General features: G+C 40.1%; 1 protein-coding gene across 1 annotated transcript; it reads left to right on the top strand.

Moving 5' to 3' along the window:
• The first annotated feature begins 22003 nt into the window (after nucleotides 1–22003).
• LOC129503915 (60S ribosomal protein L30-like) lies at nucleotides 22004–22442 on the top strand. Its single transcript, XM_055316396.1, has one exon. The coding sequence runs from the start codon at nucleotides 22045–22047 to the stop codon at nucleotides 22390–22392; it is 348 nt and encodes a 115-aa protein (XP_055172371.1). The 5' UTR covers nucleotides 22004–22044; the 3' UTR covers nucleotides 22393–22442.
• The last annotated feature ends 4166 nt before the right edge of the window (nucleotides 22443–26608 follow it).

The raw sequence follows: 26608 nt of genomic DNA, 5'->3' as shown, positions 1-26608 counted from the left end.
AGTGGATAGGGGAGCCTAAGAACTGCCTCACTAGGATGCGATGACGACTCTTACACAGGAGGCCTGGCCAACCCTGTTAATGGGAAAGCATTTCTGAGAGGATGGTGGTATGAATGATCTGGTGAGTGGCTCCCTATAGGCGACTCCAGTACACTATGACAGGAGGCTGTCACCCAGCAGGCATTCACTGGGCACTGCCTTGGCATCTGACCCCTATATGGGTGTGGGAGGAGTGAGTGGATGGGACACAGGAATAAAGTCATTGGGATATAGTGGGTCAATGAACAGTTGTGTTTACGTACAACTTTTGCCCTATTAGCTGCATGTTATTAAGCAAATCACTCTTTTAGGCTTTACCAATCCTGTGCTCCAGGCTATTAACTATGGCTTCTTCTATACCATTCATCTCAGAAGAAAATTGAAGCTAAGTACCTCTAAACTTTGCCCAGTAGCAACAGCTTTTGGTGGCAGATTGAGGACTAGAGCCAGGACAAATCCCATTCCAGCAGTCAGGTCACCCCTACCCTGCAATGCACATCTCTCCAGATTCCTCTCCTAGACTTCTACCCTCCTTGTGCAGCCTGTGCAGATTGCCTGCATTCACAACCACCCAGGACCCATCTCCTCAGGAGGTGTTCTGCAGCTGCCAGGTCTGCCTCTGAGACCCATGTATACATAGGTGCTATACCCCTTGCCTTCATTCTCAGTGTCTTAATGTCTATGTTCTACACGGCTCCCAAAGTGGATGTTTTTCACCCAGAAATATGTTGATTTACTTTCTTATTTAAAGGCTGTGTCTTGTAGATTAAGGTCAGAGCCCTGAGCATAGTGTATATAACGCTTTGCATCCTGGCTCCTGCCTAATAAAGTTGAACCTTATCACTCTTTCTAGCCATTCCAGTAAGTGTTCCAACTGTGCTAAATGACTCAGTTTCATCCCCTCTGTCTACATGCTGAACTTCTACTCCTGTTTCCAGCTTAGCTCATGCATTCTTTCTCTAGAAAGTTTCTCCTGTCTGCCTTGGCATATTTACCTGGGAGGTCCCACCAAACTTTCACATTCAGTAATCTAGTACTCATCACTTGGCCTTATAATTTTCTGCCTTCTTATTTGCTTCAACTTCTGTCTGACCTCCTGAAGGATCAGCACAGAGTCTTTTATTTTCATATCTTTATTACGTAGCATAGAATCTGGCATAAAGATCCAACAAATAAATGTTTGAATCAATTTTTGAATTATGAAGAATGGATATATTCTATCTGGTTATAAACTGTCCTGCAATGTTTTTTTTTTTTAAAGTTTTTTATTTTATTTTATTTTATTTTATTTATTTATGATAGGCACACAGTGAGAGAGAGAGAGAGGCAGAGACACAGGCAGAGGGAGAAGCAGGCTCCGTGCACCGGGAGCCCGATGTGGGATTCGATCCCGGGTCTCCAGGATCACGCCCTGGGCCAAAGGCAGGCGCTAAACCGCTGCGCCACCCAGGGATCCCCTGCAATGTTTTTTTAATTCATCTTGTGCTACCTTTGTCTCTCTTCTGTTCTGTGGGGGCTGGTCTTCCAGTCTGGCACAGTGCTAGAAACAGAGCATGGCCTCAGGAGCTAAAGTGCTGAATTGGGCTGAGCTTCACTGTCTTCCATGCCAGTCAGTGTAGCCTTAGCAGGGTGGGGAGACATAATCTCCTCCCTGCTTTTCCTCCAGGACTCAGTCCTGTGGAGCCAGAGGGTGGAGTTCAGGAAGGAAAGCTGGTGCTTCCATTTTTTTATCTGTCAGGTGTTGTGGCCCCACCTGGTGAATCAGCCCAACCAGAATGGGCTTAGTAAAGCATGTGTTGGTGTTGCAAATACCCAGAGGCACTCTCCAAACTTCACAAAGCCTCCCTCCCTGCCCAGTCCAGGCATGTTCCCCAGTTCTCTGCAGAAGGCACTCTGTTGGAGAAGGCCACACCTTGGATTACTTGTGTTCCAGGACAGCTGGACCTAAGAGGTAAGAAGGGCCACATGTACTTCTAAGAAGGGAGACTACTCTTGTGTCTAGGAAGAGACTTTTTGATGAGATTTGGATGGGAGAGTAAATTCAGAGTTTAGATGGTCCTGTTACTGTTCAGCCTGCCCTGCCATGCCCTGCTGTGCCTGGGTATGAAGGATGTGCCAACCCACAACCCATTGAGGTCATGGCAGGGCGCAAACAGATCCTGTATAAGTATACTTGATCATTGGATATATTTTCAGAATTTTAAACTGTGTGTTACAAACTGGGTATACATGTCAATTTGCTATGGATGTGATTGTTTTCTGTAAAAGCTATTTATTAAACTAAACTGAACTTTAACTTAGTTACACAGAAATTACTGTAATGGTGTTATCTACATGCTTATTCCTGCTCTTTATTTTACCCACTGCCCACCCAGAACAGTTGCTTGATTTCTACATGTATAGTGGTCAGGCAGGGCTTATGCACTCCAGATATGATCCCTGCAGAAGTGAGATTTGAGATTTTATGATGAAATCTGAACCCCTGAATTGCAAACTAAATCTCGGTGTGGCTTTCAGTCCTTTTTCATTAAAGAACCACTGAGGAACTACCTGTAGGGGAAACAGGAGGACAATATGAGGGGCGTGGTCCTGCCCCCAGAGGGCACCAGAGGGCACTTCTGAGGCCAGGGCTGGGAGTCCTGGGATGGAGAGGAGATTCTATTGTCATTCATATCCTTCTGGTTCATTGCTTTGTTTGCACAATGAACCATCTATTGCCTTTCTAATTTTTAGGAAAAAAAAACACTCTCTTCTGGAGAGGAAAAACTGGTGAGAATCCTTAACAATTTCATCCAGTCCAGGTTTTGCTTCTTCAAAGGTCCTATTCTGTGGCTCCCTGCATGGCCCCCCTGTTGCATGGTGTCAGGTTAGCCAATTCACAGCCTTTTGGGCAGATTAACCTCAATCTCTATGTATGCAGTTGTTTAAGGTATCTTCCCCCTCCATTAGCTTCCTTTGTGATTCTTTTTCTGGCCAACCTAGAGATTACAATATGGATTTCTAAAACTAGCTTTATTGAGGTATAATTTGTATATAATAGAATTCACCACTTTTAAGTGTAATTTGATGAGTTTTGACAGATGTGTTCAATTGCATAATTATCCCTACAATCATTATACAATCATCATATAGAACGTTTCTATTCCCTGAAAATGTTCCCCTCTGCCCCTACCTAGTAAATCCCCTTCCCATGACCCCAACAAACATGGGTGTGTTTCCTGCTGCTTCAGGTGTCCTTTTCTTCTAGAGTCTCACATAAATGAAATGGTAGCTTAGGTGGCCTTTGGTGTTGGGCTTCTTTCACTTAGTAGAATGCTTTTGAGATTCAACCATGTTGTTCTGAGTGTGAGAAGTCCATTCCCTTATTGTGGCTATGTAGTGTTCCCTGATGTAACTGTGTGATTACGCACCAGTTAGTGGACATTTGGATGGTTGACAGCTTGAATATTATGAATTATGAATACATCTATTGGAACATTTGCTTAAAAATCTTTGTGTGAACATGTGCTTCACTTTTTTTTCAGTAAAAACATAAGAGTAGAGGAGTGCCTGGGTGGTTCAGTTTGTTAAGTGTCTGCCTTCAGCTCAGGTCACGATCTCAGGGTCCTGGGATTGAGCCCTGCCGTCCTGCTCCCTGCTCAGTGAGGAACCTGCTTATCTCTTGCCCTCTGCATGCTTATACCCCTTCTCTCTCTCTCTCTCTCTCTCTCTCTCTCTCGTAAATAAATAAATAAAATCTTAAAAAATAAAATATAAGAGTAGAACCACCAATCTCATGGCAAGTGTATAACTTTATAAGACACCAAGCTCTTTCCCAGTGGCTATACTGTTTTATACTCCCATCAGCAGTATGTGAGAGCTGTGGTTTTAATTTACATTTCCTTAAGGACTAAGAATGTTGGGCACTGTTTCATGAGTTCCTTTGCCATCTGCCTAATCTTCTTGGTGAAGTGTGTGTTCATATTTTTTGCCCATTTTTTTTATTGGGTTGTTTGTCTTACTACTGAGCTATAAGGGTGCTTTATATAGTCTGGATATAGTGCTGGTCAGATGTATATTTTTCAAAGGTTTCCTTCCAGTCTGGGGCTTACCTTTCCATTTTTTTAACAGTGACTTTTAAGCAGTAAAAATTTTAAGTTTGAGCAAAGTTTGATTTTCACTTCTTTTGCATGTTGTACAAGCTTTTTAATCCAAGATCATAAAGATTTTCAAGAGTGTTATGGGTTAGTTCTAACACTTAGGTATATGATCTATATTGAATTAATTGTATGTATGGTATAAGGTAGAGGGTTTTTTTATTTTGCATTTTTGCTTATGATTATAGTTCTAGTACCATTTGTTAAAAGACTAGTATTCTAGGGTTTGTTTTTTTTTAAGATTTTATTTATCTATTAGAGAGAGAGAGAGAGAGTACAGGCAATGGGGAGGGGCACAGGGAGAGCCAGACTCCTCGATGAGCAGGGAGCTCAATGTTGGCTCCATCCCAGGACCCTGTGACCATGACTTGAGCCAAAGGCAATTGCTTAGCCAATTGAGCCACCCAGGTGTCCCGAGGGTTTGGTTTTTATATAGTCTTTTTTGATTTGTTATTAATCTAAAACATTATAAAAATATAGTACCTCATATATATGTTAACAAATGACCTTTTGTTCTTTCTCTTTTTCTGGAACACTTGAAATAGCAGTCTTATAATCCCTTGTGTGTACAGAGCCATTTGTGCTGGCAAATAGGAGAGATTTTATGTAAAGTAGACAGGGAGAGCTTCTTATTTGTTGTAGTCCAAGCAGAATCCATTCTTCTAGCAGCAGTGACTCAGGAACATTACAATACTTAACTATGCAGGGATGGCGTGTGTATATGGGAAGGCAACTGCTGTTCATTGAGCACATACTGTATTTCAGGTACCTAATTTAACCCTTACAACAGTATGAGGTGAGAATAGCTATCTCATTTTGCAGATGGCAAATATGAGGCTCAGAAAGGATGGTTAACTGACCCACAGTAAACATTTCAGAGCTTGGAACTTTTTTTCTTTCTGTTATACTGCCTTCACCAGTACTGGCAATTTTCATATTTCACTATATTAACTGTGTGTGTGTTCTCCATAGAAGGAGAATCAATAGAATATATAGAGATGTATATAAGAGGAGATTTATTATAGGAATTGGCTTCTGTGGTTATGGAGGCTGAGAAGTCCCATGATCTGCCATCTGCAAGATGGAGAACCGAGGGAGCCAGTAGTATAATTCAGTTTGAGTCTAAAGTTCAAAGAATTAGAGGGCTAATGGTGTAAGTCTTGGCTTGGTTCCAAATAACTGCGAGCAGGGAGCACTGATCCCCAAGGGCAGGAGAAGGTGGATGTCTCAGCTTTACCAAAGAGAGTGAATCCTCCCTTCCTCCACTTTTTTGTTCTATTTGGGTCCCCAACAGATTGGATGATACCCACTTGCATTGGTGAGACCAGTCTTCTTTCCTTAGTCTTCCCCTTTAAATGCTAATAACCTCTTCCAGAGACACCTTCATAGATACGTCTATAAATAATGTTTCACTAGTTATCTGGGAATTCCTTAGCCCAGTCAAGTTGACACATAAAATTAACCACCACAATAATGATATTTTTAAAATACTTATTTATTCATTTATCCATTTATTTGAGAGAGAGAGAGAGCACAAGCAGGGGGAACAGCAGAGGGAGAGAGAAAAGCAGGCTCCTTGAGGGAGCAGGGAACCTGACATCAGGCTCAATCCCATGGCCCTGGAATCATGACCTGAGCCAAAAGCAGGCACTTAGCCAACTGAGCCACCCAGGAGTCCCCACATTTATGATATTTTAGAACGAACTATCACTTACCAAATGAAGGTACATTTGGCAAACAAAGAGAACGCAGGCCTCAGGGTAAAAGGGTACGAGCCTCTGAAGTCCAAGTTACAGACCAGAGACAATGAGGGTAGATGTCTGCATCAACAGCAGCCAGAATGAACGGTCCCCAGCTCCATATGGATCCATACTGGTGGCCGGCCACTCGTGCCAGGGACTGGCCACTGGTTCAGTGGAATTTAAGTCTGCATGGAAATAGTGGCAATCATCCTCTAGGGTGATGAAAATTGAATAAGATAGCACAGGTAAAATTTCTATCATTTGGTAGGAATTAATTAGCATTAGCCTGTTGGCCCTGATCACCAGGCTAGGGGAGGACAGAGGAATGTAGTTCCTATAGAATTTCAATGAAAGGAAGAATATAAGACACAGTGAGCTCTAGAAATGCTAGCTCCCATCCTCTAATGCTACCGGATGAAAATATTTCTGTGACAGTGCACTTCCAGCCCATCATTGAACATGGCTCTGTTTTTTAAACCACAGCACATGCAGGAAAATGTATATACCATTTGCTTCTATGAAACAAAAGGCATGCAGTGTTTGCATAAGTTACTAAGTGCAGCGAAGCTGCTAACTGTGAGTCTAGGAATGTTAGCCTCCTGCCACAGAAGATCTTGCTTTCCAGTATGGATGTATGGGACCTGAAAGGCAGCAGGTCAGTGTGAGCAGGTGTGAAGGTCACTCCACCCAGAAGCAGGAGGCATAAACACTGCCACATTGTTTAATTTCTCCCTAGCATCAGTTGTGTTAGTTTTAAAATTAAAGAGGAAAAGAGCCAGTATTTGTTGAATATCTACTATTTGCTGGGCATTCTACACCTATTTTTTCATTTGAGCATAAACATACATACCTGATATAGCATTTTTTCCTTGAATCTTACCGATAAGGAAACTGAAGTTCAGGCAAGTCTGATACTTTTACCCACAGACATAAGGCTAAGTGGTAGTTCTTTTGTAACAACAGGATCTTTTAATTTTTCTGAGACACCATGCTGCTACTAATTCAAAATTGTCATAATAGTACACAAATTGTGAAGAACAAATGAGTTAATGAATGCAAAGCTTGCATGCTGTCAAGTACAATGGACCTATTTTAGCTGTATTTTTTTATGTTTAAGTAACTAAATGAACCTTTATATTAACTGTACAGTAAACATGCCAGAAGAAATATAGAAGTCCAGGCAGAATAGAGGGCTATACATGTGCATGCTAAGATTAATATTTAAATATGTAAATAGGAAAAACTGCATTTTGTTTGTAGTATGGTTGTTTCATATTATCCACATTTTTCTCCTGTACCATGAACATAAAAATGCTATTATGCCCCCAGATAAGAGCCCTGGGTGGGCCAGGAGCATAGACAGATCTTTTGAATACAGTCCTGGATATGAATATAAGACATACATGTAGCCAAGTCTTGTGCAGCAGGGCCACTGGAGCTAAAGCCCATTCGAGCACAGGGCAGTGTGCTGCAAGTAAACCTGCACCTTTTCAAGTCCTACTGAAGGCCTGGGAAGGAGGCCTTCCACGGGTATGGGCCCAGGATGAAAGAAAATTATCACTTTCCCAGATCAGGAAACTAATAGTGGAGGAGTGAGTCAATCCTGTATTGGTCTGTATGTCCCTTGTGCCAAGCCCAGAGCCTGGCATGGAACAGAGACTTAACACAAGATGGCCAATGAAAGAATTAAAAATGAAGGAAGGAATACAAGATTGTGGATTTGGGTCTGGGAGAGTTCATGAGATGGCAGCACTGAGTAGATTGATGAGTTGGTCAGAGAGAAGAGAGAGACCTGGATTCTAAGGTGGAGTGGATAGGACTCTGATTGGGCAGATGCTTCAAGGCCTCATGGGGAGCCAGAACACACCCATGACAAGAAGGAGTGTGTGAAAAACAGGGAAATGATAGGCAATAAAAAGCTACAGACTGAAGCTGCTCCTTTTTATGTACTAAGGCAGCAGGGTTCTGCAGCTGACACAAACACACTCCTGGTGGAGCCAGGTTTAGGTGATAGGACAGATGTTAGCTACTAAGAGCACTATATTGGACTGCCAGGCTACAACAGAGCACGGGTTCAGTTTGATGTGAGGGTGTGCCAGAAATTTTCCTCTAAATCTCAAAAATATACATATATCTCACATTCACAATTTTTCCCCGATTCATAGAATTCTTTACCATAGCTACATCTTGTACATAACCCCCTATAGCTCAGAGCCAGTGAAGGAGTGTCCAAGCTTTGCCACATTTGGAATCTTTCTGACTTCTGCCCCAGCTCACTGCCTTCCTCTTCTGCTTTGAAGCATATGACTACTTTGGGCTTGCCAAAGTAATCCAGGGTAATCTCTTTATCTTAATTTTAACTGATCATTAATCTCAATATCTGCAAAATCATTTGTGTCATGTAATTTATGTATGAACATGATACTGGGGGCAAACATTTTGCCTTCTGCGCTGCTCTTGCCTCCAACTCAAAAGGGGGGATCAGAATTGATAACAGGGAGTTAAGATACAGTCTAATTATTGCTACAAGAAGAATAAACACAGTGCTGTGGTGTACTTAGGAAGTCTATTTGAAGCAAGGGCAGCTTCCTGGAGGAAGAATATCTGATGTGATGGGTAGAATTTAGCAAGGGTGGGAAAGTCCCAAGCAGAAAGAATAATGCTATTCTGCTGTGCAGTGGCTCATTGTTGTTGGCCTATGGAATTCACTTCAGGGAGCCTGAGAGACAGGGCAGTGAAAGGACAGATAAGAGAGCTGCCAAAGGCTCTAAGCAAGGAGCTGAGATGATCAGATTTTCATTTTAGAAAGGTTGTCTGATAGTACTATGGGAATGGACAGGACTGTATTTAAAGAGGAGGCTGGCAAAGTAATGAGACTGTTGCGGTAATCCAAGCAAGATGATGATGGCTTGAAAAGTAGAAATACCAGTGTGAGGGAGAGAGGTGAATGTGATACAATGTGGGATTGAGCATGTGAAAGTACCAAGTTATGAGTGATCCCTGAGTTCCTAGCTTGGCTGACTAGATGCAAAATGGCACCATTTCACAGAGACTAGAAGAGAGACAGAACAGTGGAAGGCATGAGTTCAGTTTTAGAGATATTTAATCATTTGAAGTGGCTATGAAAATGAGTGGTGATGTTCCATGGATAGCTCTAAGATAGTGATAAGGTTTGGAGGTCATCAGTGAATGACTGGAAACATTCTTGATGTTTCTTGATGTGGAAGGGAGGAAGAGGAGCCAGAGAAGGAGGAAGAAGCAGCAGGTATAGAAGAAGGAAGCCCAGGTGGGTATGGTGGCTCAAAGCCAAAGAATAGAGTTTCAAGAAAGAAGTTGAGGTCAGGTGCTCTTGAGAGGTCAGGTTAAATGAAGACCAAAATGTGCACTGGATTTAGCACCAACAAGGTCACACTGGTGATCTATTAGAGTAATTCCCATAGATGGTGGGCAGGATCAGGTGGTATTGCATTAAAGAGTGACACATGAGGGATGACTCAGTCAGTTAAGTGGCTGTCTTCAGATCAGGTTATGATCCCAGGGTCCTGCTCAGAGGAGAGTCTGCTTCTCCCTCTCCCTCTCTTGCTCCCCTTGTTGGGCTCTCTCTCTCTCTCTCTCTCATAAATGAATAAAATCTTTTTTAAAAAGTGACACATAAGGTAAGATAAAGAGAGTAGCTGGAGGGAACTAACGTCAAGAAAGTTGGGAGGACAGAGGAATATTGAAAAAGAAAACCAGAGCCAGGGGCATCACAACGTCAGATTTCAAGTTGTACTACAAAGCTGTGATCATCAAGATAGTGTGGTTCTGGCACAAAAACAGACACATAGATCAATGGAACAGAACAGAGAACCCAGAAATGGGTCCTTAACTCTATGGTCAACTAATATTCAGCAAAGGAAGAAAGACTATCCACTGGAAAAAAGGCGGTCTCTTCAATAAATGGTGCTGGGAAAATTGGACAGCACATGCAGAAGAATGAAACTAGACCATTCTCTTACACCAGACACAAAGATAAACTCAAAATGGATGAAAGATCTAAATGTGAGACAAGAATCCATCAAATTCCTAGAGGACCTAGGCAACATCCTTTTTAAACTTGGCCACAGCAACTTCTTGCAAGATACATGTATGAAGGCAAGGGAAACACAAGCAAAAATGAACTATTGAGACTTAATCAAGATAAAAAGCCTCTGTACAGCAAAAGAAACAGTCAACAAAACTAAAATACAACCTACAGAATGGGAGAAGATATTTGCAAATGACATATCAGATAAAGGGCTAGTATCCAAGTTCTATAAAGAACTTATTAAACTCAACAGCAAAGAAACAAACAATCTAATCATGAAATGGATAAAAGACAGGAACAGAAATTTCACCAAAGAAGACATAGACATGGCCAATAAGCACATGAGAAAATGGTCCGCAAAACCACAATGAGATACCACCTCACACCAGTGAGAATGGCAAAAATTAACAAGACAGGAAACAACAAATGTTGGAGAGGATGTGGAGAAAGGGGAACCCTCTTGCACTGTTGGTGGGAATGTGAACTGGTGCAGCCACTCTGGAAAACAGTGTGGAAGTTCCTCAAAGAGTTAAAAATAGAGCTACCCTATGACCCAGCAATTGCACTACTGGGGATTTACCCCAAAGATACAGATGCAGTGAAAAGCCAGGATGCCTGCACCCTAATGTTTATAGCAGCAATGTCCACAATAGCCAAACTGTAGAAGGAGCCTCAGTGTCCATTGAAAGATGAATAAAGAAGATGTGGTATATAATTTTTCTTTCTTTTTTTTTTTTAGATTTATTTATTCATGAGAGACACAGAGAGAGAGGCAGAGACACAGGAGGAGGGAGAAGCAGGCTCCATGCAGGGAGCCCAACATGGGATTCGATCCCGGGTCTCCAGGATCATGCCCTGGGCTGAAGGCAGTGCTAAACCGCTGAGCCACTCAGGCTGCCCAAGATATATATATATATATATTGCTCAGCCATTAGAAACAACAAATACCCACCATTTGTTTCGATGTGGATGGAACTGGAGGATATTATGCTGAGTCAAATAAGTCAATCAGAGAAGAACAATCATTATATGGTTTCACTCATACGGGGAATATAAAAAATAGTGAGAGGGATTATAGGCGAAAGGAGAGAAAATGAGTGGGAAAAATTAGAGAGGGTGACAAAACATGAGAGACTCCTAACTCTGGGAAATGAACATGGGGTAGTGGAAGGGGAGGTGGGTGGGGGGATGGGGTGACTGAGTGACAGGCACTGGGCGGGGCACTTGATGGGATAATCACTGGGTGTTATGCTATATATTGGCAAATTGAACTTTAATTTCATATATATATATAATTATAATATATATATATAATATATATAATAAAAAAAAGTTGGGAGGAGGACTTTACTTTAAATGAGAGAATGAAAATTATGCTTAAGTGCTATTGGGAGAAAGCCAGTGGAAAGTTGAACTTGCAGAAAAGACAAGATTGTCATTGGAGTTTGGAGGGCTCACATCAGCAGGAGAAGGTGTGACTGGGAACACATACAGGAGAAAGGGAATGGGACTGAAACTGTACTTGGAAGGAGGAAGAGATGAATGACACTTAAGGGAATGTAAAGGAGGAGACAAGATTTGAGGGTACTCTTGAGTGACAATGTTGTCTCCATTAAGGAGGTGATCAGATCACCTGGAAGAGACAAGTAAAGGATGTGGAGCAGGAGAATTGGGTGGCAGGAAGGTCTGAAGTAGCCTTGTGGAGAATGAGAGAGTAATTACTGGAAGAATTGCAGAGCAACAGTAAGCACCCATGTCTGAGGAGCCACAAGGGGCTTGTTGTTCCCACTACATCTGCTTGAGTGCACACTTAACAGGTGGGCCTTGGCTTGGGGCGAATGAAAAGATTTTCTTTAGGGCGATAAGAACAGATTTTTAAGAAATTTTAAAGTATAAATGCAAGACACATAAACAATATAGTTTCCCCCTTAGTGTATCATTTAAATTAGGTTAATTGCTGAAGCAAGTGATGGTTCGTTCATTCCCTCTTCCCTTACCCTCAGAAGATAATCTTAAGTGCACGTGGCACTCATGTCATGTGAGTCTCCTCTTATTTGTATAAACTGGTCTGGCCTCTGTAGAAAATATATAATTTTTAAGGAAACTTCATAAGACATGGTCAATTATAGATTGACCAAAAATAAGAAGTTTCCAAATAGGAGGCTCAGACATTGCTGAAGAGTCACTCATTCTCATTCACCTCAATTATTTATTCCTTATCTTTAGTGATCATCTGGAATCCTGTAATTCACAGGGTTGGGTAGATGGCTCACAGCATTACTAATTTATCACATTAAAGATCATGAAACAAGGCTCTTCAGGCATGGCCAATTGTTAAGATTCAGAAGTATAGCATATCTCTCCACTTACGTGTCTTCTCTAGTGTCCTTATTTTTTCTTCATTATTGAAAGATATTTTCCCTGGGTACAGAATTTTTAGTTGGCAAGTTATTTCCTGTAAGCTCTTAAAAAATACCCACTTTCTTCCACTGCCATAGTTTTAGATGCGAAATCAGCTGTCATTCAAAATGTGTTTGCTACAAGAGTATGTCATTTCTCTCTGGCTGCTTTCAGGATTTTTTCTTTGTCTTTAGTCTTCATAAGTTCAATTATGCTGTTCTTGGCATGGAATTCTTTCTATTTATTCTACTTGGAGTTTGCTCAGCTTTCTGAGTCTTTGTAAATTTGTATCTTTTGCCATATCTGAGAAATTTTTAGCCATCATTTCTTCAAATAGTTTTTCAGTGCTATACTCTCTCTCCTCTCCTTATGAGACTCTGATGATACAAATATGAGCTTATTTATTATGATGTCACATATCCCTGAGACTATTAATATTGCTACAGTCTCTTTTCTCTCTGTTGTTCAGATTGGGAAAATTCTATCGATCTTTCTTCAAGTTTATTGATTCTATCCTGTATCATCTCCCCTCTGCTTCTGTGCCTAGCCAGCATATTTTTTCTTTTTTTAAGACTTTATTTATTTGACAGAGAAAGAGACAGAGACAGAGAGACAGAGACAGAGGGGAGGGAGAAGTAGGCTCCCTGCTGAGCAAGGAACCTAACTTGGGGCTTAATTCCAGGACCCTGGGATCATGACCTGAGCCAAAGAGAGACACCCAACTGACTGAGCCACTCAGACAACCCAGAGTCTTCTTTCTCTTTTTATATTCTTCAGTTCTATAATTTCCATTTGATTCTTTTTCATTAAAAAGAAAACTATTCCCTATTTTTTCCCTGTTTCCTTGTTTTCATTAGTTTTCAGAAAATTCGTAATTGCTTATTGAAGCATTTTTATGATGGATGCTTTAAAATTTTGTCAAATAACTGACATTTGATTCATTTTGGTGTTGGTATCTGTAGATTGTCTTTTCTCATTCATGTAGGGATTTTCCTGGTTCTTGGTAAGACCAGTGATTTTCAGTTGTATCTAAGACATTTGGATATTATAACACTCTGGATCCTATTTAATCTTCCTTTAGTAGTAGGCAATACCCAGTTGAGATGTACTGCTAGGGCATGGTGGATGTGTAATGTTAAACTTCATACTGTAAGTTAAACTTCATACTGGGCCTTGACAATAACAACCCAATAAAAATGGAGCACTGACTGACATTGCCTCTTTGCCTGTACAGGAAGGGGAAGCAGAGGGCTGACTCATACACACTGTTGCTTCAGGGAGGGGTGGAAGCTTAGGGGTGATGGCACCAGAGAAGAAATGGGAAGGGAGGCGTGAGGAGGGATAAGCAAGCCAGCCTTTCACCACCCTTTCCACCTATGTGATGCTGGGTTGGGGTAGAGTCTTCGCTGGGGGATAGGAGGTAGTGGTGAAGCATGGTGGTAATTACCTCCTTCTCATTCTGCCTTGTTAAGTCTGATTGCTATTGGTTTGGGATTGAGGTTCGGCACCCTGCTGGCACTCTGATGGCAAAGGAGTCAGAATACCACCTGCTTCCACTGAACAGGATATCTGCCTTCTGCTGGGGTCACTGACATTGCCCACTAGGGGCAATACCCACAGATGAGAAAACTGGAGCATCACCTGCTTCCTGGGAACAGGTGGAGTATCTCTGAGCACTCACCCTGCTGAAACCAGAGTGAGATGAGACAATGTGGTTTTCATTGTTTTTTGGCTGGAACAGGGAAGGTGTTGCCAAAAAGGTATTCTTTTGTGAGGCTGCCCTTGTCCCGGACCTTTCATTAGGGCAGTTTTTGTTTGAGCCTATTGTGAGCTTAGGTTTACAGGTTCTTAAATATACATGTAAGCAATAAGAAAGCCAGTGGACTCATGTCATTCCTTAAGTCTAGAAGGTCCTAAACAGCCACCTTCTTCTTCCCACTCTTCAGAGACTTACTGTCTTGTTGTCTTGTGCCTACAGTTATTTAGTTGTAAGGGGGAGGATGTGGGAGCAATGAGGCTGCTCCATCTTTGGCAGAACCAGTCCTTTAATGTCTTCCAAGAAACTTTTAAATTGAAACTGAAATTTTGCATTTAAAGTAAATTTTTTTCCATGAAGATTTTGGACATATATTTATATGTATTCTTATGTACTGAGGTATTTTATGTTGTGTTTATAAAAATATGTCTTTTTTACAAGAAAGGATCAGAGAAAATCTTCAGAAAGCCACAAAATAAGTAATAAAGTGGCAATAAATACATATCTATCAATAATTACTTTGGATGTAAATAGACTAAATGTTCCAAACAAAAGACATAGGGTGACAGAATGGATTAAAAAAAAAGTAAGTCCTATCTATATGCTGCCTACAAGAGACTCATTTTAGACCTAAAGACACCTGCAGATTGAAAGTGAGGAGATAAAAAAAAAAACTATCATGCAAACGGATGTCAAAAGAAAGCTGGAGTAGCAATACTTATGTCAGACAAAATAGACTTTAGAACAAACACTGTAACAAGAGACAAAGGACATTATATCATAATAAAGGAAACAATCCAACAAGAAGATATAACAATTGTAATTATTTATGCACCCAAGATATAAGCACCCAAATGCACAAACAGTTAATAGCAAACATAAAGGAACCAATTGATAATAATACAATAATAGTAGGGGACTTTAACATCCCACTTACATTAATGGGCAGATCTTCTGAACAGAAAATTAGTAAGGAGACAGTGACTTTGAATGATACACTTTTACAAATGGATTTAACAGATATATTCAGAACATTCTACCCTAAAACAGCAAAATACACATTCATTTCAATTGTACATGGAATATTCTCCAGAATAGATCACATGTTAGGCCACAAAACAAGTTTCAACAAATTAAAAATATCAAAGTCATACCATGCATCTATTTCAACTACATGGTATGAAACTAGAAGTCAACCATAAGGGATCCCTGGGTGGCGCAGCGGTTTGGCGCCTGCCTTTGGCCCAGGGCGCGATTCTGGAGACCCCGGATCGAATCCCACGTCGGGCTCCCGGTGCATGGAGACTGCTTCTCCCTCTGCCTATGTCTCTTCCTCTTTCTCTCTCTCTCTCTCAGTGTGACTATCATAAAATAAATAAAAATTAAAAAAAAAAAAAAAAAGAAGTCAACCATAAGAAAAAATCTGGAAAGACCACAAATACATGGAGGCTATATAACATGCTACTAAATAATGAAAGGGTCAACCAGAATATCAAAGAAGAAATAATAAAGTAAATGGAAACAAATGAAAATGGATGACATTTTATATATATATTTATATATATATACATATAAATTTTTATATATTTACTCAGCTAGAGAACTCTTACTATGACAATGGCAACTATTTCTCTTATTTATTAATTATATTTCCCCCTTATTCATGTGAGACACACAGAGAGAGGCAGAGACCTAGGCAGAGGGAGAAGCAGGTCCCTGCAGGACCCTGGGATCATGTCCTGAGCTGAAGGCAGACAGCCACTAAGCCACCCTTATTTATCCCCTTTTTAATATTTATTCAGTCATTTATTCCTATCAGTATAGGCTTATGGATAATTATTCTTTCTTTGGGTTATAATTCAATAATATGGTTATCTTGTTACTTAAATGATTCCAAAATGGGGAGAATTGGCTTAGTAATATTAAGTAATAGTAGTATAAAGCAGTATTAAGTCCTTAAATACATGAAAAGCACACTTGCTTAATATATTTATGTCTACTTTGATTTCTTTGATTAGTACTGATTAAAAAGCCATGCTGATGAAATATAGCATATAGGTCCTAAATTTTTTCCTTAGATTTGTACCTAGGGATATAATTTTTGGCTACTATTATAAATGCTATTTTTTATTTCAAATTCTAATTGTTCATCCCTAGTATATAGAAATACAACTTAATTTGTTTCTTGACCTTATGGTCTTGAAACCTATTAAAACCACCTGTTAATTCTAGGAGGGTTTTTTTTTTTTTAAGTTCCCTTGGTATTTTCTTTTTTTTTAAAGATTTTACTTATTCATGAGACATACACATACACACACACAGAAAGAGAGAGAGAGAGAGAGAGAGAGAGAGAGAGAGAGAGAGAGAGAGAGACAGGCAGACTCCAAGCAGGGAGCCCGATGCGGGACTCAATCCTGGGACTCCGGGATCATGCCCTGGGCCGAAGGCAGGCGCTAAACTGCTGAGCCACCCAGGGATTCCCCCCTTTGGGATTTTCTATGTAGAAAGTCACACATAGACTATTTAGTTTCTTCCATTTCTTCCATTTTAATCTGTATTCCTTTTATTTCTTTCTATTGTCTTATTACACTGGCTAGGACTACAGAGTTCAGTATTGAGTAAGAGTGATAAGAGAAAACACCCTGGCCTTGTTGAAGACTTAGGGAGAAAGCATTCAATTTTTCCCATTAAGTATGGATTTAGCCTTAGGATTTGTTATAGTTTACATTTATCAGGTCCAGAACATTTCTTCTGCTCGTTTGCACTCTTCATTTCTGTGTGTAGACCCAAGATTCAGCCTGCTATCATGTTCCTTCTGCCTGAAGATGTTTTAACATTTCTTATACAGTAGGCCTGCTGGAAATTAATTCTTCAATTTTTGCTAGGAAAATCTTTGTTTTTCCTTCATGTTTGAAAGATTATTTTGCTGGATATTTTTTTTTCTTTCAGCTCTTTAAAGAGGTCACTCCACTGCATACTAGTTTCCATGATTTCTGATAAGATTTTTGCTCTAATTCTTATCCTCGCTTGTCTCTATTATTGTTTCTCTTTATCTGCTTTGAAGATTTTCTCTGTCTTTGGTTTTCTGCATTTTAAGTATGATATCCATACATGTGAACTTTTTTCTTTTATATTTATCTTACTTGAACTTTATGAATTTGTGGCTTAATATGCTTACTTCTTTGAGGAAATTCTTGGACTTCTTGTTTCAAATATTTTTTTCTGCCTTGTTCTCTCTCTCGTCTCCTTCCAGGATTCTAATCATGACATGTGTTAGATTATTTGGTATTAGTCTTGGAAGTTTGAGTTTCCTATATCCCTGCAGATGCCCGTCTCTCATATTTTGGGCCAGTAGTTTGTTCTGCAACCTCAGTTCTCAGATGGCTCCAAAAAAAGTTGTGAATTTGAAAACATTGCTTTTTCATTTTAAGAGTAAGAGTGATGCTCCTTTGAGCTCATTTGTATCACAAGGCAGAAGCTGCAGTTAGAATGCTGTCTTGGAATATGCTAATCCAGTCATATGCCTTCATTTACAAATGAGGATGCTGAGGTACAGAAAAGGGAAGTGAGTTGCATAAGTCAAATTCTCATCACAATAAGAGTCACTTACTTTTTACCTCTCTAAGCTGTGGTTAAATGCCTATTTCCCTTTGGAGAGGGATTCTAGACTAGTTTCTCAGGTGATTCAGTTCACAATTTAGTCCATGGGGAAGGAGAAAAGGTTTCAGGGGCCAATGTGAGGGCATGCAGCCAGATAATAGGGTGCCTTTAGTAGGTGCCCAGCAGTGAGACATTAGAGTCTAATAGAGAAGACAAGTAAAAAACTACAGTTTTCTGACTGGCCCGAGTGACTCTAAAGATAAACCACATCACGTTATTCCCTGTCTTAAACTCTTTATTGGCTTCCTCTCAACTCAGAATGAGATCCAACTCTCCAACACACCTACAAGTCCCCACAGTATCTGGCCTTTACCTCCTTTTGCCTTCACCCATGAGGTGACAGTGGCCTGTCCTATTGGATCACTTGAGCCAAGGTGTCTAGACCTGTGAGTTATGCTTTTTCCTTGACCTAGAATGCTCTCCTCCCTAACCCTTTCCACAGATGGTTCCTGTTCAGCTTTCAGGTCTCAGAGTAAACACTTTGCCTAATCATTCATTGCCCCTTGGCTTTTATCCCTTTACAACCTTCATCCGAATTTTTAATTATGCACACACATGTCCTTGTTTGCTGTTTGTGTGTCTTTGGGGGCAATGGCAAGGTCTACTTGATTCACCTGTATACCTCCAGATTTTGGTATTGTTAAATAATACTGATGATTGCAGCATTATGTGTTATGTGAGAAGGTGGAGATGTGGTAGCAAAGATGGGTACAGAGTAGGTAAATATGCCCTCACCTGACATAGAAGAAGAAATGAAGAGTGCTAAGGACCCATGTTGCTACCAAGCCCCTCAGGGACCTTACTTGCCATCAGTAATGGCCTACTTTTACACTTCTCCCCCTGGCACTCATGAAACTTCATCTCTCATAACACAGTTCAAAGGGAAGCCCTCGTGAGAATTTCTTCCCTCTAAAATCATTCATTTTCATGTGTGTGTATAGTTTTTGTTTATACTGTTGGTAGAGCATGCAGCACATTTCACACTTGCTAGTTGCCTAGCTGCTTGTTCCTTCATTAGTTTAGAACTCCTCTGATAGAGGATCCCTGAGTGGCTCAGCAGTTTAGCGCCTGCCTTCAACTTGGGGTGTGATCCTGGAGTCCCAGGATCAAGTCCCACATCAGGCTCCCTGCATGGAGCCGACTTGCCTCTCTCTCTCGAATAAATAAAATATTTTTTAAAAAAAGAACTCCCTTAGTAGAAGGAGCTTTGTTTTGTGTGTCTTTTATTTCAAACCATCTCTGGTACATAACAGTTCTAGTAAATGGCAACTTCTTCTAGAGTCTCTTATGGTTTGTTTCCCTCTCTCCTTTTGCTCTTTTCCCCCTTCCCATGTGTTCATCTGTTTTCTTTCTTAAATTCCATGTATGAGTGAAATATTATGGTATTTGTCTTTCTCTGTCTGACTTATTTCACTTAGCATAATACACTCTACCTCCAACCACGTGACCGTAAAAGGCAAGATTTCATTTTTGATGGCTGAGTAATATTCCACTCTAGGTATATGTGTGTGTGTGTGTGTGTCACAGTCACAGCTATAATATATATATCACATCTTTTTTATTAAATGGAAACTTCTTAAGTGGCTCTGAATCCAGAATTTTGGCAAATGCATCTGTACTTTCCCAGAAAAATCAGACAAAGCAGTAGATTGCTATAGGGCCTTTGAAAATAAAAAGTGTCTGATTTATGTGGAAATTCAGGCTGAGCATATAGAAGGAGGGCTAATTAAAGGAAAAGGCCATTTAGGATTCTAGAATATTCTTTTTTTTTTAAAGATCTCATTTTTAAGTAATTTCTGCACCCAACAACGGGGCTTCAACTCATAATCCTGAGATCAAAAGTCACACACTCCACCTGACTGAGCCACGCACCCCAAGATTCTAGAATATTTTTAAGTAAACATAATAGTAATACTTCCAAGATCACATTTAACTCCCATTGATTGCCTAAAAGGACTTTCCAGATAGAAGAAATCTTGTCACCTAACAAATGAGTAAAAACTAAGTGCATTTAGGTACAGTGAGGTAGAAATTGCTTGAATCCTTGGGCAGTGTAGAGAATACATTTGCCTTATAACTTCATCAGTGGGAATGACTGACCTAAAATCCCATGCTTTTAGAGAGTAAAAAAGGTAAATATGATCAGATCAGGTCCAAACATCACGGAGGGGTAGGGAATGAGGTTGACTAAGTGAGCGGCTCTGTCCATAGGTAATAGGGCAGCTTGCTTTAAAACTGAGGGAGCTTCTAGGGCTCCTCAGACCTCCCCAACTTTCTTCTTTTTCTGTCTGTCTCTCTACACCCCCACTAAATAACTGTCACTGCATTCTATTTATGAATTCGCCTGACAAACATTTACTGGAAAACCTTGCCCAACTGTGTGCCACACCCTGAGCTGTGACTGAGGAGTCATCAGGTGCTCCTTGAGCAACCAGAGGATAGACTGCAGTGGGACTCACCCTCCCTCTTGTCTGAGGCCTTCTGTGAACTGCAGTCTAACTCCAATTATTTGAATAAGAGTTTCCTTTTGTTAACACACACACACACACACACACACACACACACACACAATGTTTCTTTACTCAAGTAGAGTAGTAAAATATTTCATTTCTATAGTAAAATACATTCCAAATTGGAAAACTGAAAAAATAAGATGCTCTGCCTCTGCTGGCACAAGTCTAATATATACAATAAGTGGGAAATGTGTGTGTAAATCTGGATGTACCTTTGAATATTATGCTTGGGGGAAATGATCTGTGAAAATAAAATCATAAGATTTTCAGATCTTTAGCCACAGAATTGAAACAGCCATCCATTGCATGGTGATCCTGTGTGATTCTGTACCCCTCAAATACTTACTTTGTGTTTACTCTGTACCCCTGGAACAGATGCAGCAGGAGATGATGTGTGTATGACACAATTTATGTCCCCAAAGTTTTTGTGACCAGTTAGTTGTGAAAAGAACTGATAGAATTTATATTCCACGTGTAACATAGAGAAATCAATATAACTTAGAGTGGCAGAAGAATATTTAGAATTTTTGGAGGGCTCTAATTTCCTTCCTTCATCTTTCTTCAAATCCAGTAAGATAAGTGCACTCAGCCTTATGGCAGCCACTGACAGAAATGCGAACTCAGACTGAGAAAAATAGGCCTATAACCCAGACTCTACTACACTAAAAAGACCATGAGCTTTCTCTGGAAAGCAACATCGTTATATGTGACACAGTGCTTGTGTTCCTTGCCAGTGTTGTGCTACACATGCCTACTGGTAGACAACATGGAAAACTCTCATGTGGGCTAAAACCAAGGGGTCAGCAGGACTGTGTTCCCTTCCAGAGGCTCTAGGAAGAATCAGTTACTTGCTTTCTCCAGCTTCTGAAGGCTGCCCACATTCCTTGGCTTATGGCCCTCCCTGAATCACTCTGTTTCTGCTGCCATTATTACACCTCCTTCTCTGACTCTCCTGCCTCTTATTTTTCCCCTAAAAGGATCCTCATGATTACATCAGGCCCACCCCAATAATTCAGCATAATCTTCTCAAGATATTTAACATAACCACATCTGTAAAATCCCCTTTGCCATGAAAGGTAACTTTGACAGCTTTCAGGGGTTAAGATATGTATATCTTTTGGGGGAGACGGACATTATCCTGCCCACCATACTCTAGAAGAAATGATAGGAAAAATCTTTGTGATCTTAAGTTGGAATGAGTCTTTAAAATTCAACACATGACCTACGTGACCTACAAAAACGAATAAATTAGGCTTCATCAAAATGAAAACTTTTCACTCTGCAAATAAAAAATAATTATCAATAAAATGAAAAGGCAAGTCATAGACTGGAAGAAATGTTGCAAAAGATATATCAAACAATAGACTTATATCTAGGATCTGTAAAGTAGTCTTACAACTCAATAATAATAATACAACCCAATTTTTTTTAATAGGCAAAAAACTGAAAATTGAAATACTATTTCACAAAGATGTACAGATGGAAAAAGCATATGAAAAGATGTTACATCATATGTCATTAGGAAAATGCAAATTAAGACCACTTCACACCTACTAGGATGGCTGTAATGAACAAAGGGTACCATACCAGATTGGGCAGGGCGCGGAGGGTAGTGGTGGTGGGGGGATATGGAGCAGCTCACTGTCATATATTGCTGGAGCAGTATAAAAGGGAATGGAGATTTTTTGGCGGTTGCTGTTGGTTGGGGCCGTCCCGCGTCTAAGGCAGGAAGATGGTGGCCGCAAAGAAGACGAAAAAGTCGCTGGAGTTGATCGACTCTAGGCTCCAACTGGTTATGAAAAGTGGAAAGTACGTGCTGGGGTACAAGCAGACCTTGAAAATGATCAGACACAGCAAAGCGAAACTGGTCATCCTGGCCAACAACTGCCCGGCTTTGAGGAAATCTGAAATAGAATACTACGCCGTGTTGGCCCAAACTGGTGTCCATCACTACAGTGGCAAGAATATTGAATTGGGCACAGCATGTGGGAAATACTACAGAGTATACACACTGGCTATCACTGATCCAGGTGATTCTGATATCATTAGAAGCATGCCAGAACAGACTGGTGAAAAGTAAATCACGCAAAATTTTTCTTTAATAAAACTGGCCAGAGCTTGTTTTAAAGAAAAAAATAAATAAAATAAAATAAAATAATAAAATAAAATAAAATATAAAATAAAATGGAATGGAAAGAAAAGCCATTTGCCATTTCTTAAGAAATTAAACATATAGCCTTTCCATATGATCTAGTCATTCCATTTCTAAATATTTACTCAAGATAAATGAAAGCACACATCCATACAAAGACTTGTACAAGAATGTTCATTGCAGCTTTATTTGAAAAGCCAAAAACTGGGGGCAACTCAAATGTCCATCAGTAGGTGAATGGATAAATAAACTGTGCAATCTCTATACAAGGGAATGTTACTCAGCAATAAAACAAATTATTGACACACAAGACATGGATGACTCTCAGAATAATTGTTCTGAGTGAAAAAAAAAAAGCCAAACCAAAAATATATACAGTATGATTCCATTTTATGGAATTCTAGAAAATGCAAATTAATCTGTAGAACCAGAAAGCAAGTAAAGATCGCCTGGGTATGGAGGAGGGTGGCCAGGGAGAGGTGAGAAGGAGATGAGAGGAAGCAAAAAAGCATAAGGTAACTTTTGGAAGCAAGAGAAGTGTTAATTATCTTGACTGTGGTCATGGCTTCCCAGATGTATGTAAAAACTTTAAACTTGCAATATGTACATTTTATTTTATGTCAATTATACCTCAATAAAGTTGTAAAAAATTAAATAGTCAACAACAACAACAAGGAGCAGTCAAGACAGAAAACCAGAGTCCTGGGTTTGGTAGTGCAGAGGTCACTAGGGGCTTCTGCCAGAGTGATTTGGGTGAATGAACAGACAGCCAGTCAGACTACGGTGAGCAGAGTGAATTTCTCTTTCTAGAATTTTTGCAGATTGTGTATTGCCCAAAATGCTCACTGCAACAAAAATACACAGAAATGATGCATATATTTATGCTCTTAAGCAAACCATTGCTGAATCTACACACAAAAAAGAGAAATTCCCAGGAAAAAAAGGAGAAACCCCAAAAGAATGAAATATGGTGGTAGACAGAAACCATAATATACCAGTGATCACAATAAATGCTCACTGATTAAACTGTCTAGTTAAAAGTTAGTGAAAGGGGCATCTGGGTGGCTCAGTCAGTTAAGCATCTGCCTTCTGCTCAGGTCATGATCCCAGGGTCCTGGAATTGAGCCCTGCACACCATTGAGCTCCCTGCTCAGTGGAGGAGTCTGCTTCTACTTCTGCCCCTCCCCCACTCATGCTCCCACTCTTTCTCTGTCTCTCAAATAAATAAATAAAATCTTTTTAAAAAGTAAATAAAAGTGACTGAAATAGATGGGATTTTGAAAGCCCAGCTACATGTGGTTTATGAACAATATACTTAAGGGGCATAGAGAGATTGAAAATAAAGGAATGGAAAAACTAGGAAAATAATAACACAAAGAATTCTGGTATAGGTCTATTAATATTAGAGAAGATGGCTTTGAAAGCAAAGACCTTTATTAGGGATAAAAAAGGTTACTGTGTAGTAATAGAGCCACTCACCAGGAAGGTATACCATCATAAACTTGTTTATGCACCTACTAACATAATGCTGAGATATGTCAATCAAAAGGTGACAGAGTTAAGAATAAATTGACAAGTGCACCACCTTTGTGGTTACATTAAATGTTGAAATCACCCTTCTCTTAATAGCAGATGAAAAACTGGTCAAATTACTGAGGATTAACAGTATTAATTAGGATTTAGCAGTTAACAAGCTTGAGCTAATGAACACTTATCAAACCCTGCATGATCTCATTAGAGAATACACATTCTTTTCAAACACACAGGGGACATTTATTAAATAAAACCTGTATTATGCCATACAGCCAGTTTCAACTAATTTCAAAGAATTGGTATCATAGACCACACTCTCTGATTGTAATTAAATATGAATCAGAAACACAAAGATAATTAAAACACACATTTAAACAAATCATGGGGGCAGCCCAGGTGACTCAGCTGTTTAGCGCCGCCTTCAGCCCAGGGCATGATCCTGGAGACCAGGGATCAAGTCCCACACTGGGCTCCCTGCATGGAGCCTGCTTCTCCCTCTGCCTGTGTCTCTGCCTCTCTCTCTCTCTCTCTCTCTCTCTGTGTGTGTGTGTGTCTCTCATGAATAAATAAATAGAATCTTAATCAGTCAATCATGGGTCAAAGAGCAAATCATAATGGCTTTTAGAAAAAAAAAAAATACAGGAGAAAGTCCGAACACCTTGCCCTAGCGTTTGAAGCTTCATATAGTTACAAAAACATGACAATTAGGAAGTGCCAGGACTGTGACAAAAATAAAGTTTCTCTGCTTAAGAACATTCAAATTTGACCCACCGCTCACTCTCACAAAAAATTTAAACAGGGATCCCTGGGTGGCTCAGTGGTTTGGTGTGTGCCTTTGGCCTAGGGTGTGATCCTGGAGTCCCCAGATCAAGTTCCGCATCGGGCTCCCGGCATGGAGCCTGCTTCTCCCTCTGCCTGTGTCTCTGCCTTTCTCTCTCTCTCTCTCTCTCTGGCTCTCATGAGTAAATAAATAAAATATTTTTAAAAATTTAAACAAAAAGAATACTTTTGCTTCTAGATTTAATCCCTACCCCTCCAGGGTAACCATGTAATTACATGGATTCAAGCTGAGAAATTACTTGAGGATTACTCCTATGCCAAGTCAGGAGGAAAAGATTCTTTCTTTAGAAGATTTAAAACCTAATATTCAACCAAATCAAATGCTTTTTTAAAAAGACGTGCTCTTCATATTTCAGCATTTGTACACTTTAAGGAATTTTAAACCTGCTATACCAGTGCACTTGCAGAGACAACACCAATTTTGTAATCTGGAAAAATTATTTTTTGTATTTTTCTGCAATTTTCTTTTATTTTCATTGAAACAGAGTAAGACCTCTTGCCCAAATAACCAGGAATTTAAAGAAAGGCTTGATCATTAAGAAGACCCAGCCAGAGAGTCCAGTACCTTGGCGTTAGTCCATCCCCTTATGGGCAGTGTTCTGGGAGGTGATACTGAACAGAGGTAGGCACAGGAATTTTGGGATAGTCATTGTCAGAGCACTGGCCTTTTGGAACTTGGGTTTTGGAATTTTCTGGGCTTGAAGCATGTGAGTATTGATGCCACTATGAGTCTATAAGTTTATGTTGAGCTATGACTGGCTAAAAGGACTGCTCACATGTTCTATCACTGGGGTGTCAGTTCCTGATTTCATAACTCAGTTGGCAAGATGAGGGAGTGGACATGCTCCAAAAGCAGCACTCACTGAGCAATAGCTGTAGCTGGCCTTCATTTTCTCTCCTTCCCGGCAACAGGCCTCTGTGCTTGCCAAGGCATGTTCACATCCACATCTTGCTCATCCTCACAGGGCTGTGGGTGACCTGGGAGTGACCAGAGTTTGCCCCTGTGTTCCTGCTGGGGAACTTGGGAAACCCTGCCTTCCTAGCTGGATATCTCCCCCAAATACCACACAGCAAGCACACAGCACTCCTTTCCAAATGTTTTGATTTTTAACGTTTCCTTTCATATTCCGGACTGACTCCTACCTGCCTTGCAACAAATTTGAAACTATACTATCATATTATTCCTGATGTTCTGAATCTATCTTGTGTCTTAAAAAGCTTCATATTGCATGCTTTGGTGTTTGTCCATTTTTCTCCTCTCAGTTAAGGAGTAATGAAATCTCTTATGACAAGTCCTAAGAAATGTGCTTAGGAATGGCTGGCTGAATGAATGGCTTCTGTACAAAACTTAATGTGGAGGAGCCTTAGCTAGGAATGGAGCCAATTGCTTGTTCCACTCTGGTCTAAGGAGTCTTTGGGGAGTTTGGTGATTGAAAGAAGGGTGTAGCATTATCACCTCATTCAAGGCATTGTCTGTCCAACACATGCGACAACCATGATACATGAATGAAACTCAAATACTATGCTGAAAGCAAGAAGCCAGACCCTGAAGAATACAAACTGCATATTCTGATCATTTGAAACTCCAGAAAACAGAGACCTAGACTGTAGGGTAGAGAACATGTCATTGCGAAGTAAGAAGGACAGAGGTGGAGAATGACTAGGAAGGGGCAGGGGGTTTTCTTTGAGAAATAGAAATACTCTAGGTTTTTATTATGATAGTAGTTACATGGGTGTCCACATTTGTCAAAATACATAGGTCCATCTATTT

This window comes from Nyctereutes procyonoides, unplaced genomic scaffold (genome assembly GCF_905146905.1).
Source record: "Nyctereutes procyonoides isolate TBG_1078 unplaced genomic scaffold, NYPRO_anot_genome, whole genome shotgun sequence".
In the NCBI taxonomy this organism is placed as follows: Eukaryota; Metazoa; Chordata; class Mammalia; order Carnivora; family Canidae; genus Nyctereutes; species Nyctereutes procyonoides.
Note: the sequence above shows the minus strand (reverse complement) of the source record. Positions and strands in the feature narration are given on the sequence as shown.

Coding starts and splice junctions, on each gene's coding strand:
- LOC129503915 (XM_055316396.1), top strand. CDS start 22,045: ATGGTGGCCGCAAAGAAGACGAAAAAGTCGCTGGAGTTGATCGACTCT.